The sequence below is a fragment of the Erinaceus europaeus genome, chromosome 7 (genome assembly GCF_950295315.1).
Source record: "Erinaceus europaeus chromosome 7, mEriEur2.1, whole genome shotgun sequence".
Taxonomy (NCBI): Eukaryota; Metazoa; Chordata; class Mammalia; order Eulipotyphla; family Erinaceidae; genus Erinaceus; species Erinaceus europaeus.
This window is the reverse complement of record NC_080168.1, coordinates 1,613,810-1,627,723: the sequence shown is the minus strand read 5'-3', so window position 1 is coordinate 1,627,723 and position 13,914 is coordinate 1,613,810. Positions and strand designations below refer to the sequence as shown.

The 13,914-nt window shown below is 56.2% G+C and overlaps 1 protein-coding gene across 6 annotated transcripts in view; it reads right to left on the bottom strand.

Moving 5' to 3' along the window:
- Window positions 1-13,914, bottom strand: part of FARP2 (FERM, ARH/RhoGEF and pleckstrin domain protein 2) — a 45,581-nt gene that overhangs the window by 17,707 nt on the left and 13,960 nt on the right. For all 6 annotated transcript variants that reach the window (XM_060193608.1, XM_060193609.1, XM_060193610.1 and 3 more), the window contains exons 3-12: window positions 12,913-13,017; window positions 12,533-12,575; window positions 10,721-10,799; window positions 9,480-9,577; window positions 7,778-7,892; window positions 5,587-5,734; window positions 3,568-3,663; window positions 1,982-2,145; window positions 582-650; window positions 249-291 (exon numbers count right to left, since the gene is read on the bottom strand). In XM_060193608.1, coding sequence (XP_060049591.1) covers window positions 249-291; window positions 582-650; window positions 1,982-2,145; window positions 3,568-3,663; window positions 5,587-5,734; window positions 7,778-7,892; window positions 9,480-9,577; window positions 10,721-10,799; window positions 12,533-12,575; window positions 12,913-13,017 — 960 coding nt within the window. The remainder of the gene's footprint in view (window positions 1-248; window positions 292-581; window positions 651-1,981; window positions 2,146-3,567; window positions 3,664-5,586; window positions 5,735-7,777; window positions 7,893-9,479; window positions 9,578-10,720; window positions 10,800-12,532; window positions 12,576-12,912; window positions 13,018-13,914) is intronic.

Below are 13,914 nucleotides of genomic sequence, written 5' to 3'. Positions count from 1 at the left end.
AGTCCAGGGTTGTGTCTGCATAGGGTGTCTGTGTCACATGCCTGGGCACAAGCCCAGCGTCCTCATGCCCCGTCTCTGGTGGGAACACTTGTGAGGATGAGCTGGGCCAGGGTCCTGCCCTGTCTCCCCAGGCCACATGGGGCACAAACCACACTGCTGTCCACATCCTGCACACGGGCATGGGGTCAGGACCTGGGCTGTGACCACGAGGACCTGCCACGCAGGCCACCTGCCCCAGCCGGACTCACCTGCCGCGTCTCCTGGATACACGCCCGCATCCTGCTGTGTCTTCTGCAAACAAAGAACGGGTGTGAACCGCACCTCCCATCTAACGCCCCCCCATTCCTGTCCGCCCTCAACTCAGGGAGCGTAGCAATGACCCTAAGCACAGGTGTTCCGGAAGCGGCCTGGAGAGGGAGCTGCGGGCTGAGCCCCTTGTGCAGGGACCCCCTGCACAGACTGGACACGCGCATGACGCCACACATCAAGACACCCGGTGGGCACATGCGACGTCATGCAGGAGACACCGGGCGTGTCTGAAGCAGAGGTCACAGGTACGTGGGCCCGTCTCCAGCACCCACCTCTCATAGGGTGCCCTCCGCATGGGCCCCTCCTTGATGCAACCCACCAGCTGCTTCTGAGTCCGGCCGCTGTGGAAGAAGGAAGGACAGCCGTGAGAGCCGCCCACCGCACCCAGCTGCCTCAGGCACACTCTAGGCTGGGGTGCTGAGCCTGGCAGGGAGATGCTCGGCAAGATGCTGGGAAGACCCAGCTGGGCGTATCATGTGTGCTGCAGAGACCCCCAAGCCCCCTTGTGAATTCTTTCTGCTTATTTATTTACTGCCACCCGTGTCATCACTGAGTTTTGGTGCTGGTACTATGAGTCTACCGCTCCCAGTGGCCATTTTTTTCTCTTTTCATTATACTTGTCAGAATACTGAGAAATTGAGAGGGGAAGGGAGATGGGGAAAGAGATAGACACCTGCAAACCTGCTTCACCATTCATGTAGGTGGGGAGCAGGGGCTCAAACCTGGGTCCTTGTGCATGACGGTATGTGCACTTAACCGGGTACACTATCACCTGACCTCCCTTTGTCTTTTTTTGCCTCCAGGGTTATCACTGGGGCTTGGCGCCTGCACCACAAACTCACTGGTCCTGGAGACCATTTTTTTCCATTTTGTTGCCTTCATTGTTGCCCTTGTTGTCATTATTGTTACTGTTGCCACTGATATTGTTGTTGTTGCTGGATAGGACAGAGAGAAGTTGAGAGAGGAGGGGAGACAGAAAGAGGGAGAGAAGGATTGACACCTGCAGACCTGCTTCACCTGCTTCACTTGTGAAGTGACCCCCCTGCAGGTGGGGAGCCAGAGGCTCAAACTGGGATCCTTGTGCCCGTCCTTACGCTTTGCACTGTGTGAGCTTAACCCACCGTGCTACTGCCAACACCCTCTCTCTCTCTTTTTTTAACCGAGCACTGCTCAGCTCCAGCATACGGTGGTGTAGGGGATTGACCCTGGGACTTCGGAGTCTCAAGTATGTGAGCCTTTTTGCATAACCATTATGCTATCTCCCCAGGCCCCCCCATTCCCTGTGAAATTCTTTAGAGAGAGAAAGGGCAGTGGGCTGCAGACACCACAGCACTGCTCCGCTGTTGGCCTGGCCAGGTGTCATGTCCCCTGTGCTGGGGATCTAGGCCTAGGCTTGCACATAGTTGGGTAGGGTGCACAGGGTGTCCCACCTCCCTGGGGCTTTCGGGCTGTGCACCCACCCTGTGTTCAAAGTCCAGGGTCATAGATCCACCTTCACTGGGGATCACACACACCCCTGTACTGAGGGACCCAGGTCACACACCCACCTGCATTCAGGGACTCTGGTTCACACACCTACCTGCACTAGGAAGCCCCAACCACACAGCCACCTGCACTCAGGGCTCCCTGGCCACATGCCCGCCTCCCCTGGGGGGCCCAGCCGCATGCCCACCTGTATCTGAAGGAGGAGCCCCGGCTGAACAGCACAGCCTTGGCCTTGGGCTTGGGCTGGTCACAAAGCCGGAAGAAGGTATGATGTTCCACGCAGACCTTCCAGAAGTTCTTGCATGCGTCTCGGCTGCCCAGCAAGAACTCCAGCGTATCCTGGTAGGGACCCTGAATACGGCACGGGACGCGGCCCTCAGAACAAGCAGGCCAAGAAGCCGGACTGAGCGTGGCGTGTCCTCAGCACCTCTGCCTCACCTGCCTCTGCAGATGCCCAGAGACTCGGCCCCCGCAGCTCTGGCATGACCCTTGCCACGTTCCACTAATAGCCATGATGTCTCCACACTAAAGGCCAGGGGCCAGGTTTCAGGGGCCCTTGGGAGGCCCACGGTGCTCCCTGTCCTCACTTGGACTGACACCTGAAGCCGGACTCCTCACTGAGGGCAGCTGCTACCAGACTGCTTTCCAGGGACCCAGATGCTGTGCGCCTGTCTTCAGCTGTCAAGTCTACACGCTTGGGGACAGGCTGTGACTGGCTAGCACAGAGCCGTGTCCTGGCTGTCTGCTGTTCAGAACAGCTGCCAGAAACATTTCTTTAAAGAGAAAAAAGTCGCCTCCTTTGCTGTTGTTGTTGTTGCTGTGGCTTCGCACATGCATGGTTCCACCAACAGTCTTCATCTCTTTTTTTGTTTGTTTTCTTGTCTCCAGGGTTATTGCTGGGGCTTGGTGCCTGCACTATGAATCCACTGCTCCTAGTAGTCATTTTTATTTTCATTTTTTAAAAATATTTATTTATTTTCCCTTTTGTTGTCCTTGATGTTTTTTATTGTTGCTATAGTAATTGTTGTTATTGATATTGTCATTGTTGGATAGGACAGAGAGAAATGAAGAGAGAAGGGGAAGACAGAGAGGGGGAGAGAAAGAAAGACACCTGCAGACCTGCTTCACCGCCTGTGAAGCGACTCCCCTGCAGGTGGGGAGCCGGGGGCTCGAACTGGGATCCTTATGCTGGTCTTTGCGCTTTGTGCCACATGCGCTTAACCCACTGCGCCACCGCCCGACTCCCAGAAGACTTCATTTCTTCCCGTTTAATCACAGACGGAATCAGAGAAGGAGGGAGCAGAGAAGGAGAGACCCCAGGGCACTGCACCACTGTTGACAAAGTCTCCCGGTTGCTGTGTGTGGTGCTGGGGGCTGGAACCAGGTGTGCCTGCACGCTGTCTCCTGGCCCTACTTATGCTTTGGGCATGTTTCTCTGCTACCCCTCTGCCTCCTTTTCACACCTCCCCAGGGACAAACACACAAAGGGCACATGGGGAGGGACACCAGCCCTGCTTCAAAAGTACCCTGAGGTCAGAAGCTTCTAGACCATTAGGGCTCTAATCCCACAGCATCTGAGCCGCCGCCTCTTTGCTGGCTAATCCGCTTTTCTCTCCCAGCCCTGCAGCACTGAGTGGCATCCCCTCCCACCCACCTCAGCAGATGGGTAACTGTCACTGAGCCCCAGCCATCGCCCTGGAAGGAATCTGATTCCCAGCACCCACAGCCACCGGTCCCAACCCTGCCCACAGCACCGAGGTGTAAGGGACTCACGTGCGCCTCTGGGTGGAGCTTGACCAGGAAACGTTTCCTCCTGAAACTGAGTTTGCGGACCTTGGACCAGTTGAAAGTGTTGATCTTGGTCGTGCCCTGCAATTCCAGAGCAGGCCCTCAGCGAGGCCCTTGAGGTTCCACACACCTCCCCACCTGGGGACATGAGCGGGTGACACCCTGCCGTTTACAGCCCTGTCTGAGTGGCAGGCAGCACCCAGCACACTCGCAGCCTCTGGGAAGCTCTGGCCAGGAGCCCCCTGCATGCGCAGCCCTGCCAGGAAGGCCATGTTCACGAGGGGACAGGCAGAGGCAGGGAAGACAGGCAGGGCTGCTGCTGCTGCTGCTTCACTTTTTTTAATTTTAATTTTTTTATTGCTATCAGGGTTATCACTGGGGCTCGCTTCCTGCACAATAAAATCCATGGCTCCTGGTGGTCAATTTTCTTTTTCTTTTTCTTTCTTTCTTTTTTTTTTTTTGTTATCTTTATTTGATAGAGACAGTCAGACATCGAGAGGGAAGGGGGAGCTAAAGAGAGAGGGAAAGGGAGAAAGAGTGAGAAAGAGAGAGAAAGATAGACACCTGCCGCCCTGCTTCACCACTCGCAAAGCTTTCCCCCAGCAGGTGGGAATGGGGCTTGAACCCGTGTCCTTGTGCACTGTGATGTGTGTGCTCAACCAGGTGTGCCACCGCCTGGCCTCAAGCTTTTTTGTTGTTGCCAATTTTCCTTTATAAATTTTTTTAAAAATATTTATTTTATTTATTTATTCCCTTTTGTTGCCCTTGTTGTTTTATTGTTGTAGTTATTATTGTTGTTGTCGTTGTTGGATAGGACAGAGAGAAATGGAGAGAGGAGGGGAAGACAGAGGGGAAAGATAGACACCTGCAGACCTGCTTCACCACCTGTGAAGCGACTCCCCTGCAGGTGGGGAGCTGGGGCTCGAACCGGGATCCTTATGCCGGTCCTTGTGCTTTACGCCACCTGCGCTTAACCCGCTGCGCTACAGCCCGACTCCCTCCTTTATAAATTTTTTAAAAACTATTTGATGATTATTATCATTATATTTCTTTTTTTTTTTCTTCCTCCTCCAGGGTTATTGCTGGGCTCGGTGCCTGTACCATGAATCCACCGCTCCTGGAGGCCATTTTTTCCCCCTTTTGTTGCCCTTGTTGTAGCTTCGTTGTGGTTATTATTATTGCCCTTGTTGACGCAATTCTTTGTTGGATAGGACAGAGAGAAATGGAGAGAGGAGGGGAAGACAGAGAGGGGGAGAGAAAGACAGACACCTGCAGACCTGCTTCACCGCCTGTGAAGCGACTCCCCTGCAGGTGGGGAGCCAGGGGCTCGAACTGGGATCCTTACGCCGGTCCCTGCGCTTTGCGCTACATGCGCTTAACCCGCTGCACTACCGCCCGACCCCCATCATTATATTTCTTATTTGTGCCGCCAGGGTTATCACAGGCTTGGGGCCTACACTTGGCACTAATGCATCCCTGCTCCCAGTGGCCATCTTTTCCTTTTTTCCTGTTTTTTGTAGGACAAAGAAAAATTGAGAGGGGACAAGGAGGACAGCAAAGGGCCTAGACAGAGAGACAGCTGCAGCTCTGCTTTCTGACTGTGAAGCTTCCCCCCTGCAGGTGGGGAGCAGAGACTCAAACCCAGGTCCTTGCGCATGGTCATGTGACTCAACTAGGTGTGCCACTGTTGGGCCCAGGCAGGGCTTCTTCTGTTCCACGTCACATGCAGGGCTCCAGGTTTGAGCCCCATCACCACATGGTAGTGCCTCAGCACCTGGGGAAGCTCTAATGCTGTGCTCTCTCTCCCTCTGTTCCTCTCTGTGTGAAGCAAAAAGAACGAAAAAGTCAGCCAGGCAGAGGTGAGACTGGGTGTGCATGAGACCCCAGCACCGGCAACACAAACACGTAACTCGAAGCCGTGGCTTTACCGCGAAGCCCAGTGGCCAGCAGCCTTCGGGTACCCTGGGACGGAGCAGGGCAGTCCCCTGCAGCCCTGGGACCCACCTGGAAGACCAGCACGCCGGTGTGGAAGGCGGCCAGGTGGATACGTGCCCCCTCTCGGTCCGAGGCCGCATGCAGGCGGACACCGTACATCTCCAGCTTGCGTGCCACCTCCAGCACCTGGAAGTCGGACTCTGCGGGCGTCTGGCCCCTGCAACACAGGACAGCAGATGACGGGGTGGGGAGGCAGAGTGCCCGGGTGACACTGCCAGGCGTCACACTCCACGGGGCCGAGTGCAGGCTGCTGAGGCTTGCTGTCCGTGTGTCTATCTGTGCACTGGTCCGTGGTCATTGGTTAGGGAGGTGCTGGGGGTGGGCTGGACCACCCTCACCCCCTGTCAGTGTTCCCAATGTCCCTGGGGAGAGAGGTGGATGAGAGGAGAGACAGAGATACTGAGGTGTCTGGGGCTGGGACTCAACCCCATGCGCTCTCTCTGCTGAGCCGTGTCCTGGGCCTGGGCACTGTTCTGGGTGCCAGCCGACACAGGCCAGTGGAGCCCGCCTTCCCGGGTGGGTGACGTTGTCCTCTCTGCTTAGGGTCATGTGCACACAGGGTACATGAAGGCAGGGTTGGGGACAGAGTGAGGGTGCTGACAGTGCTGCTTCCCACACAACTGATCTCTGATTCTTCATGGAATGGCCTCGCCAGGCTTCCAGGGAAAGGCTGGGCCCAGGCTCTTTCGAGGCCACTGAAAACCCAAATGCAGGGCTGGAGCACACCCGTCACCACGTGCAAGGGCCTGGGTTTGAGCCATGAAAAACACTAGGGGTGCCTGTGGGAGTGAGGGGTGTCATGAGTGGTGGGGCGGCACTGTGGAGTCTCTCCATCTCTCTCTCATCCTCTGAATGGTGGAGTCATGCAGGCACTGAGCCCCACTGACAACCCCTTCCCAAAAAACAAAACAAAAACACCCAAACTCCACAGCTTGTATTCTGTCTTCCCTGTAGTCACAGTTCATGGACTCAAATCTCTGCTCTTTTTAAAATTTTATTAGTAATTTAATATTTACAAAATCATAAGGTAACAGGTATAATTCTACACCGTTCCCACCAGCCGAGCTCTGTGTCTCCATTTCCTCCACTGGAAACTGCAGTGGTTCTCCTAAGGTCAGAGCTATGGGCTGTTATTTCTCTATCTGTATTTATATACATTTCTCCTTTTTTTCCCCTTATGGTCCTGCCTTCTCTTCCTTTCCAAGACACACCTACACTTGTTACTACTTCTGAGTGTTCTCCCTTTTTTTCCTCTTCTCTCTCTGGGTCCTGATGGACCTGGAGTTCAGAGCCCTCTGGTCATCTTCCCCTGACATCTTTTTATGAAAGAGAGCAGAGCCGTGGTGGTGGTGCAGGGGATTGAACCTGGGACTTTGGAGCCTTAGGGATGAGTCTCTTTGTAGAACCATTCTGCTCTCTACCCTCACCCTGTCCCAGGCCTTTGCAAAGAGAGGGAGCTCTGCTCAGCTCTGGCATGTGTGGTGCCAGGGGCCAGGGGGGTTGGGGAGGCTGTCCTGAACAGGATTAGTAAGACGTCACAGGCTGCTGGCGGTCATGGCCAGGCTGGGGGCCAGAGGGGGCAGGCCGGCTATGGGTGTGTGAGGATGGACATCATGAGGGGCAGGGTTGGGGAGGGGGCTGTGGATGGAGTCCCAGCAGTGTCACGAGGGGTCAGCTGGGAACCTTGAGAGGCTCACACGTCAGGTGACCCCTTCTTCAGGAGGGTTGAACACTGGGCCAGTCCTGTGTCCCTCCTCTGGGCCGAGGGCAGGATGGCCTGAGGGCCGGCCTTATCCAGTACTGCACCACACAGTGTGTCCCTGGAACCCTGACCCAGCCATCAGTTCCAAGGCAGCCGTTGGACGGTGTCTTGAGGGACCCTCTCAAGGAAGTCCAGTCACACTACCCCGGAAGCCTAGACCCCTGAACCCCAGCCACAGCTCCTCAGTCCAGAACATTCCTTGGGTCCCCCACATAGCCCCTATGCTCCCCAGGACGGAGATTTATGTCTTGAGAAACCAAACATGATTCTGACAAGGGGCTGGGTGACTGCAGGAAGGTCACTCCCTAACTGTTTGCAGAGCCTGGGGGCGAGTGTTCCCTCTGCAGAGGGACAGTGGAGGCTGGTGTTGGGGCCCCCAGAAGCCTGGCTCCCAAACACACACGGCCAGCCCCAGGTAACCGTCACCGACTCACTCACATGTGCTTCTGGTGAAATTCTAGAATCTTCTCTAGGCAGTGCTCCTGGCTGGGCAGGTACTGGTGGGCTTTGAGGTGCTCTCGGTCCAGAGTCTCCTCGTAGTCCCCGAGTTCAGCTGTTTTTAACAGAAAAGACAAGCATGGGGTTGTGTGAGGACAGCCAGCGCCAGCAGACGCTGACCCTTCACGAGTCACACTTCCTGTGGCCCAGGAAGTGGTGCAGAAGACAAATGGTGGATCCTCAACCATGGGCCAATCCTGAGCTCAATCTAGAACATCAGTGTGCCAGAGGGGTGCTCTGTTTATTTCTCTCCTCGCTCATGAAAAAATAAATGAATCATCAAATAAATTAGCACAGCATTTTAAAAAGCCACCACGGTCCCGTCTGGCCTCTTCTGTCACTGCTGGGTCTGTTTTCTTGACTACAGGTCACTCATCTGAGTCCTTATCTCCTCTAGTTCTTGTCTACACAAGCTCACAAAGACATTGTAAGCAGCCCAGAAGCTTGCAGGCTTGGGGTCGGTCCTGGGTTCGAGCCCGGCACTGTGTGGGGGAGAGTGACACTGTGTTCCTGCTCTCTTAGGTGAGTGTAAATCTTCACAACCAGAGCAGCCTGATTCAGTGCCTCCGACGGTCTGTTTCCTGTGTGCAGATGAGCTCACGGTCCAGGGAGGCTGGGTGCACGGGTCCTCAGCGTGTGTGTCACACGGGAACACTCAACAGGGCCAAGGAACACACAACAGGGTGGGAGCAGCCTGCCACGGCCTTGGCCCTAATCACAAGCTCCCACAGCCATCTGGCCCCCCGTAGATGGTCCATTTACTCAGGGGTCCTGGCCAGAGGCTCCAGAGTAGAGGGTCCAGCCCAGACGGTCTATCTAAAGGGTCCACCTAGACATACTACCCAGGTGTCCCACCCATGGTCTGGTCCCCATGCTACATTTGGCCTTGCTCTGAGGGTGGGGGGTCTGTCTTCCACATCCTCCAGGTGAAAGGTCACACCAGAGATTGGACCCCCAAGGGGCAGGACTGGCAGGCCGTGGGGCCAAGCTGGACGGAGCTGTGTATGGGAAGAGTCCTGTGCCCAGCACCTTCAGTCCCTGATCTAGCTGCTGCCCACTGTGGGCCCCTGCCAGGGTGCCTCCAGCTCCCTGCCCTGGTGTCGCCCGTGTCCCGGCTGACTCTGCAGCCAAATCTACAGACCCCGTGGAGCCGGCTCACGTTGGAACATGCCGAGGGCACGCTCCTCCTGGGCCCTCACCAACTGCACTGAGGATGGTGTGGGCACATGCTCCTGGGCGCACGTGACAACCCATTTCGAGGAGCGGATGCCACGGCCGTGTCCGGGAGGAGCCTCCAGCCAGGACAGCTGCTCTTCCTTTGGTTAATCCTCAGCTTAGGGAGAATCGTGCCTGCCTGGCGGCCTGCCTTCTGGCTGGTCCCCCCGGGCCGTGAGCACAGGCAGGAAGAAGGGCCTCCCGGGTGCAGGTGTGCCTGGCCACCTCAACACCCATAAGCCCTTCGCTACCTGCACCACCTGCTGGCCCTTCGGCTGCCTGTCTGATCCCCGTCCACTGGCCTCTTCACCCACAGAGCCACTTACTGCCCGCCCACCTCTGCCCACGTGCCCCCTGCCCCCCACCTGCCCACTCACCCCCTGCTCACTCCACCCTGCCCGCCCTCCCACTCCCCGCTGGTACTGACCCTGCAGGAGGTGTGAGGCCAGCAGGGCGGCTGTGGTGTCTGTGCAGCTCAGACGCCCCTCCCGCAGGTCCCTCCGCAGTTGCAGGGCAAACAGGTAGCTAGAGGGGGGGCTCACGTCAGCATCTCCCCGAGAAGCCAGAGGTGCCCGTCACCTGCAGCCCTGGGAGAGGGGCTGGGATGGCGGCTGCAGCAGGCATGTGACCCCCTGCCCAAGGTCTGCTCTACTCTCCCCAAGCCTCCACACACGGCCAGAGTCCTGCAAAAGGCTCTCGTGCCTGAGGCACCAAGGCTCCAGGTTCAATGTTGGCACCTCCATGAGCCAGAGCCAAGCAGTGTCCTGGTTAACAAAATACTAAGGCAAAAAGGCAGAAAGGCCCGGGTTCAAGCCCCAGCACCACAGGAGGGGTGCTATGGTGCTGGGAGGGCCTCCGCTGCACATACTTGCAAGTCCAGTGATGCGGCCACTGCACTGACTCCTGGGCCACTCAGCTATTTATTATATATTGTTATTAGTGATTTAATATTGATTTACAAAATGATAACGGGTATAAGTCCACACTGTCTCCACCCCCAGAGTTCTGTGTCCCCCTCCCCTGCACTGGAGACTGCAGTGGTTCTCCCAGGTCACAGACGCGGCTGTTATTTCTCTGTCTGTCTGTCTATGCATATTGATATATTTTTTCTATGCTCTTCCTTCTCTTCTTTTCCAAGTCACACCTACACCTCTCACTACTTCTGCGTGTTCTTCCTTTTCCTCTCTTCTCTCTCAGAGACCTAATGGAATCAGGGGTTCAGAGCCCTCTAGTAGTGTGTGTGTAGAGTTTTTTTTTCTTTTTAACTAGCACACTGCTCAGCTCTGGCTCATGGTGGTGGTGGGGGGTGGTGGGGGAGTTGAACTTGGGACTTTACATCCTCAGGCATGAGAGTCTTTTTGCACAACCATTATGCTATCTACCCCCCCCCCCCCCACACACACACACACACACCCGACTGTGTATTTTCTGACCAGAGTACTGCTCAGCTTGGCTTACAGTGGCCTGGGACCGAAGCCAGGACCTCTGGGTCCTCAGGTGTGTGAGTTTGCCTCCCAACCCTGACAGTCTCCAGAGCCCCAGCCATCCGTGACTGGGTGCATGCTGCCTCTTCTGCTCTCTGCACGGCCGCTCAGTGTCATGCTCTCCACATGCCCGCCAGGCCACCTGTTCCCTGGGGAAGTGCACCCCCAGCTCTGCTTCACTCACCGCGTGAACTCTTCCTGCAGCTGCCCTGGGTCTGGGGGGAAGAACTTCACGGCCAGGCGCAGCACTGTGTTCTTGGGCCCTAGAGGAAGAGGGATCTGACATCACAGGCAGGGCAGCCTCTGCACTCCCTCACTGTGGGAGGGGCGGGGGTGTCCCTGCCTCAAGGCACTGCAGAGAAGCTGGTCTGGAGACTGACAGTCAAGCAGAGACACCAGCCTCAACTGCTGGGAGAACGTGACCGCGCCTGCCTGCAGGTGGCGGGGACCGCTCACACGGCTCGGCACAGGTACTTTTTAAAGGGTCGACATACTCTCTCCTGCTAACGTTTAGGACTGGAGAGCACCATGTGCGAGCACGTGAGTGGTGAGTGGAGGAGCAGTGCTGTGGTGTCTCTGTCTCTGTCCTTCTCTCCTTCCCTGTCTCCACCTGAAATTGAGAACTGAAAGTGTCTACTGGCTGGAAGTGCTGGAACCAGGCAGGCGTGAAGTCCCGGCAGCAAGATACATGAGTCACTAACTAACTAACTAAATAACTAACTAAATGCTAGCAAAAGTCATAGTACAGTCATAGTACGGGTGGGGGGTGGCCCACAAGGTTGAGCTCACACATTACCAGGCTCAAGGACCCAGGTTTGAGCCTCAGTACCCACATTCAGGGGGAGCTTCACGAGCAGTGAGGCAGGTCTGCAAGTATCTAGCTCCCCCTCTCCTCTTGATTTCTATCTGATCAAATAAAATTTAAAAAATAGGGAAAAGCAGGGGGGTCGGGCAGTAGCGCAGCGGGTTAAGTGTACATAGTGCAAAGTGCAACGGCCAGCATGGGAATCCCGGTTCGAGTCCCGGCTCCCCACTGCAGGAGGGTCGCTTCATAGGCGGTGAAGCAGGTCTTTCTCTCCCCTTCTCTGTCTTCCCTTCCTCTCTCCATTTCTCTCTGTCCTATCCAGCATCGACGGCAGCAATAACAATAATAATAACAACGATAAACAACAAGGACAACAAAAGGGGAAAAATAGCCTCCAGGAGCAGTGGATGTGTAGTGCAGGTACTGAGCCCCAGCAATAACCAAAAAAAAGGAAAAAAAAAAAAAAGGAAAATTAGCTGCCAGGAGCTGTGAATTTGTAGTGCTGGCACTGCGCCCCAGAGATAACCCTGGTGGCAATAAAAAAATTAAAAAATAACTCATAGGTACAGCTATTCATTTATTTTCAAAGATGTAGTCATTCCTTCATGACAGAGAGAGAGAGAGAGAGAGAGACTGAGAGGGCATCACACCTGAAGCTCTGTCCTTCTTTCTTCTTCTTCTTCTTTTTTGCCTCCAGGGTTATCACTGGGGCTTGGCACCTGCACTACACATCCACTGCTCCTGGAGGCTTTTTTTTTTCTTTCCACATTTGTTGTTGGATAGGGCAGAGAGAAATCAAGAGAGGAGGGGAAGATAAGAGAGGGGAGAGAAAGACAGACACCCGAAGACCTGCTTCACCGCTTGTGAGGTAGTAAACTCCCCTGCAGTGGGGAGCCGGGGGCCCAAACCCAGATCCTAGGGCTGGCGCTGTGCTTCTTACTATGTGCGCTTTACCTGGTGTGCCTGCCACCTGGCCCACAAGACCCTGTCCTTCTAAGGCTGTCGCTCACGCTTTGATGTCAAAATGCTGCTTGGGGAAGAGCCTCAGCATCCTCTTCCAGCCCAGAGAGATGCCGTCATGCGCGCTGGCTGAGAAGCAGCCCTGTGTGGAGGCTGGGCCTTGTTGAGAAGCACCCACCCCCACCCCCTGCTCCCAGGCCAGGCAGTGACCACCTCCCTAAGGCGACTTACTCCGCACTTGCCGGGCCAGAGGCTTCGCAGGGTCCAGCCACACCTGGAGGGGTTGGAGGAGGAGGTCAGGCCTGCAGAGGGCTCTTCGTCCCCCCATAGTGCTGTCGGGCCCTCCCATACCTCTTCTGAAGGCTGTTATCACTGAGCTGGGTTCAGTGTGAGTGTGAGGAGGGACGGGGGGGGGGGGGGGGCCTGGGGGCTCTGACCCCAGAGGGAAGAGGCAGCAGCAGGGGCCCGATGGGAGGCAGTGACTGGGCTTAGGGGAGGGGCAGCTCTAGCACTTCAGGTAAGGCTTCCACAGGAGCCCCTCTCCACCCCCAGCTACCTGGGAGTCCCCCAGGACTCTGTGTGCCCTGCTCATACCCTGCTCAGGCACGTACCCAGCAGGACGGTGCATTCTGGAACTCTAGCCCGAAGTAGTCACACTCCATGAGGTTCAGGCGTCCCCACAGCTGTGCCAGCAACACCTGGCCGTCACACTTGGGCTGTGGGGACAGGTGGGGTGCTGCTCAGACACAGAGCAGAGGCGGGACAGACTCAGAGCAGAGGCGGGGACAGACTCAGAGCAGAGGCGGGACAGACTCAGAGCAGAGGTGGGGACAGGTGGGGACAGACTCAGAGCAGAGATTGGGGACAGGCGGGGACAGACTCAGAGCAGAGTTGGGGACAGGTGGGGACAGACTCAGAGGAGAGGTGGGGACAGGCTCAGAGCAGAGGCGGGGACAGACACAGAGCAGAGATTGGGGACAGGTGGGGACAGACTCAGAGCAGAGTTGGGACAGACTCAGAGCAGAGGCGGGACAGACTCAGAGCAGAGATTGGGGACAGGTGGGGACAGACTCAGAGCAGAGGTGGGGACAGGCTCAGAGCAGAGGCAGGGACAGACACAGAGCAGAGATTGGGGACAGGTGGGGAGAGACTCAGAGCAGAGTTGGGGACAGACTCAGAGCAGAGTTGGGGACAGACTCAGAGCACAGGTGGGGACAGACTCAGAGCAGAGGTGGGGACAGACTCAGAGCAGAGATTGGGACAGGTGGGGACAGACTCAGAGCAGAGATTGGGACAGGTGGGGACAGACTCAGAGCAGAGATTGGGGACAGGTGGGGACAGACTCAGAGCAGAGTTGGGGACAGACTCAGAGCAGAGATTGGGGACAGGTGGGGACAGACTCAGAGCAGAGATTGGGGACAGATGGGGACAGACTCAGAGCAGAGTTGGGGACAGGTGGGGACAGACTCAAAGCAGAGATTGGGACAGGTGGGGACAGACTCAGAGCAGAGTTGGGGACAGGTGGGGACAGACTCAGAGCAGAGAGTGGGGACAGGTGGGGACAGACTCAGAGCAGAGGTGGGGACAGGTGGGGACAGAGTCAGAGCAGAGAT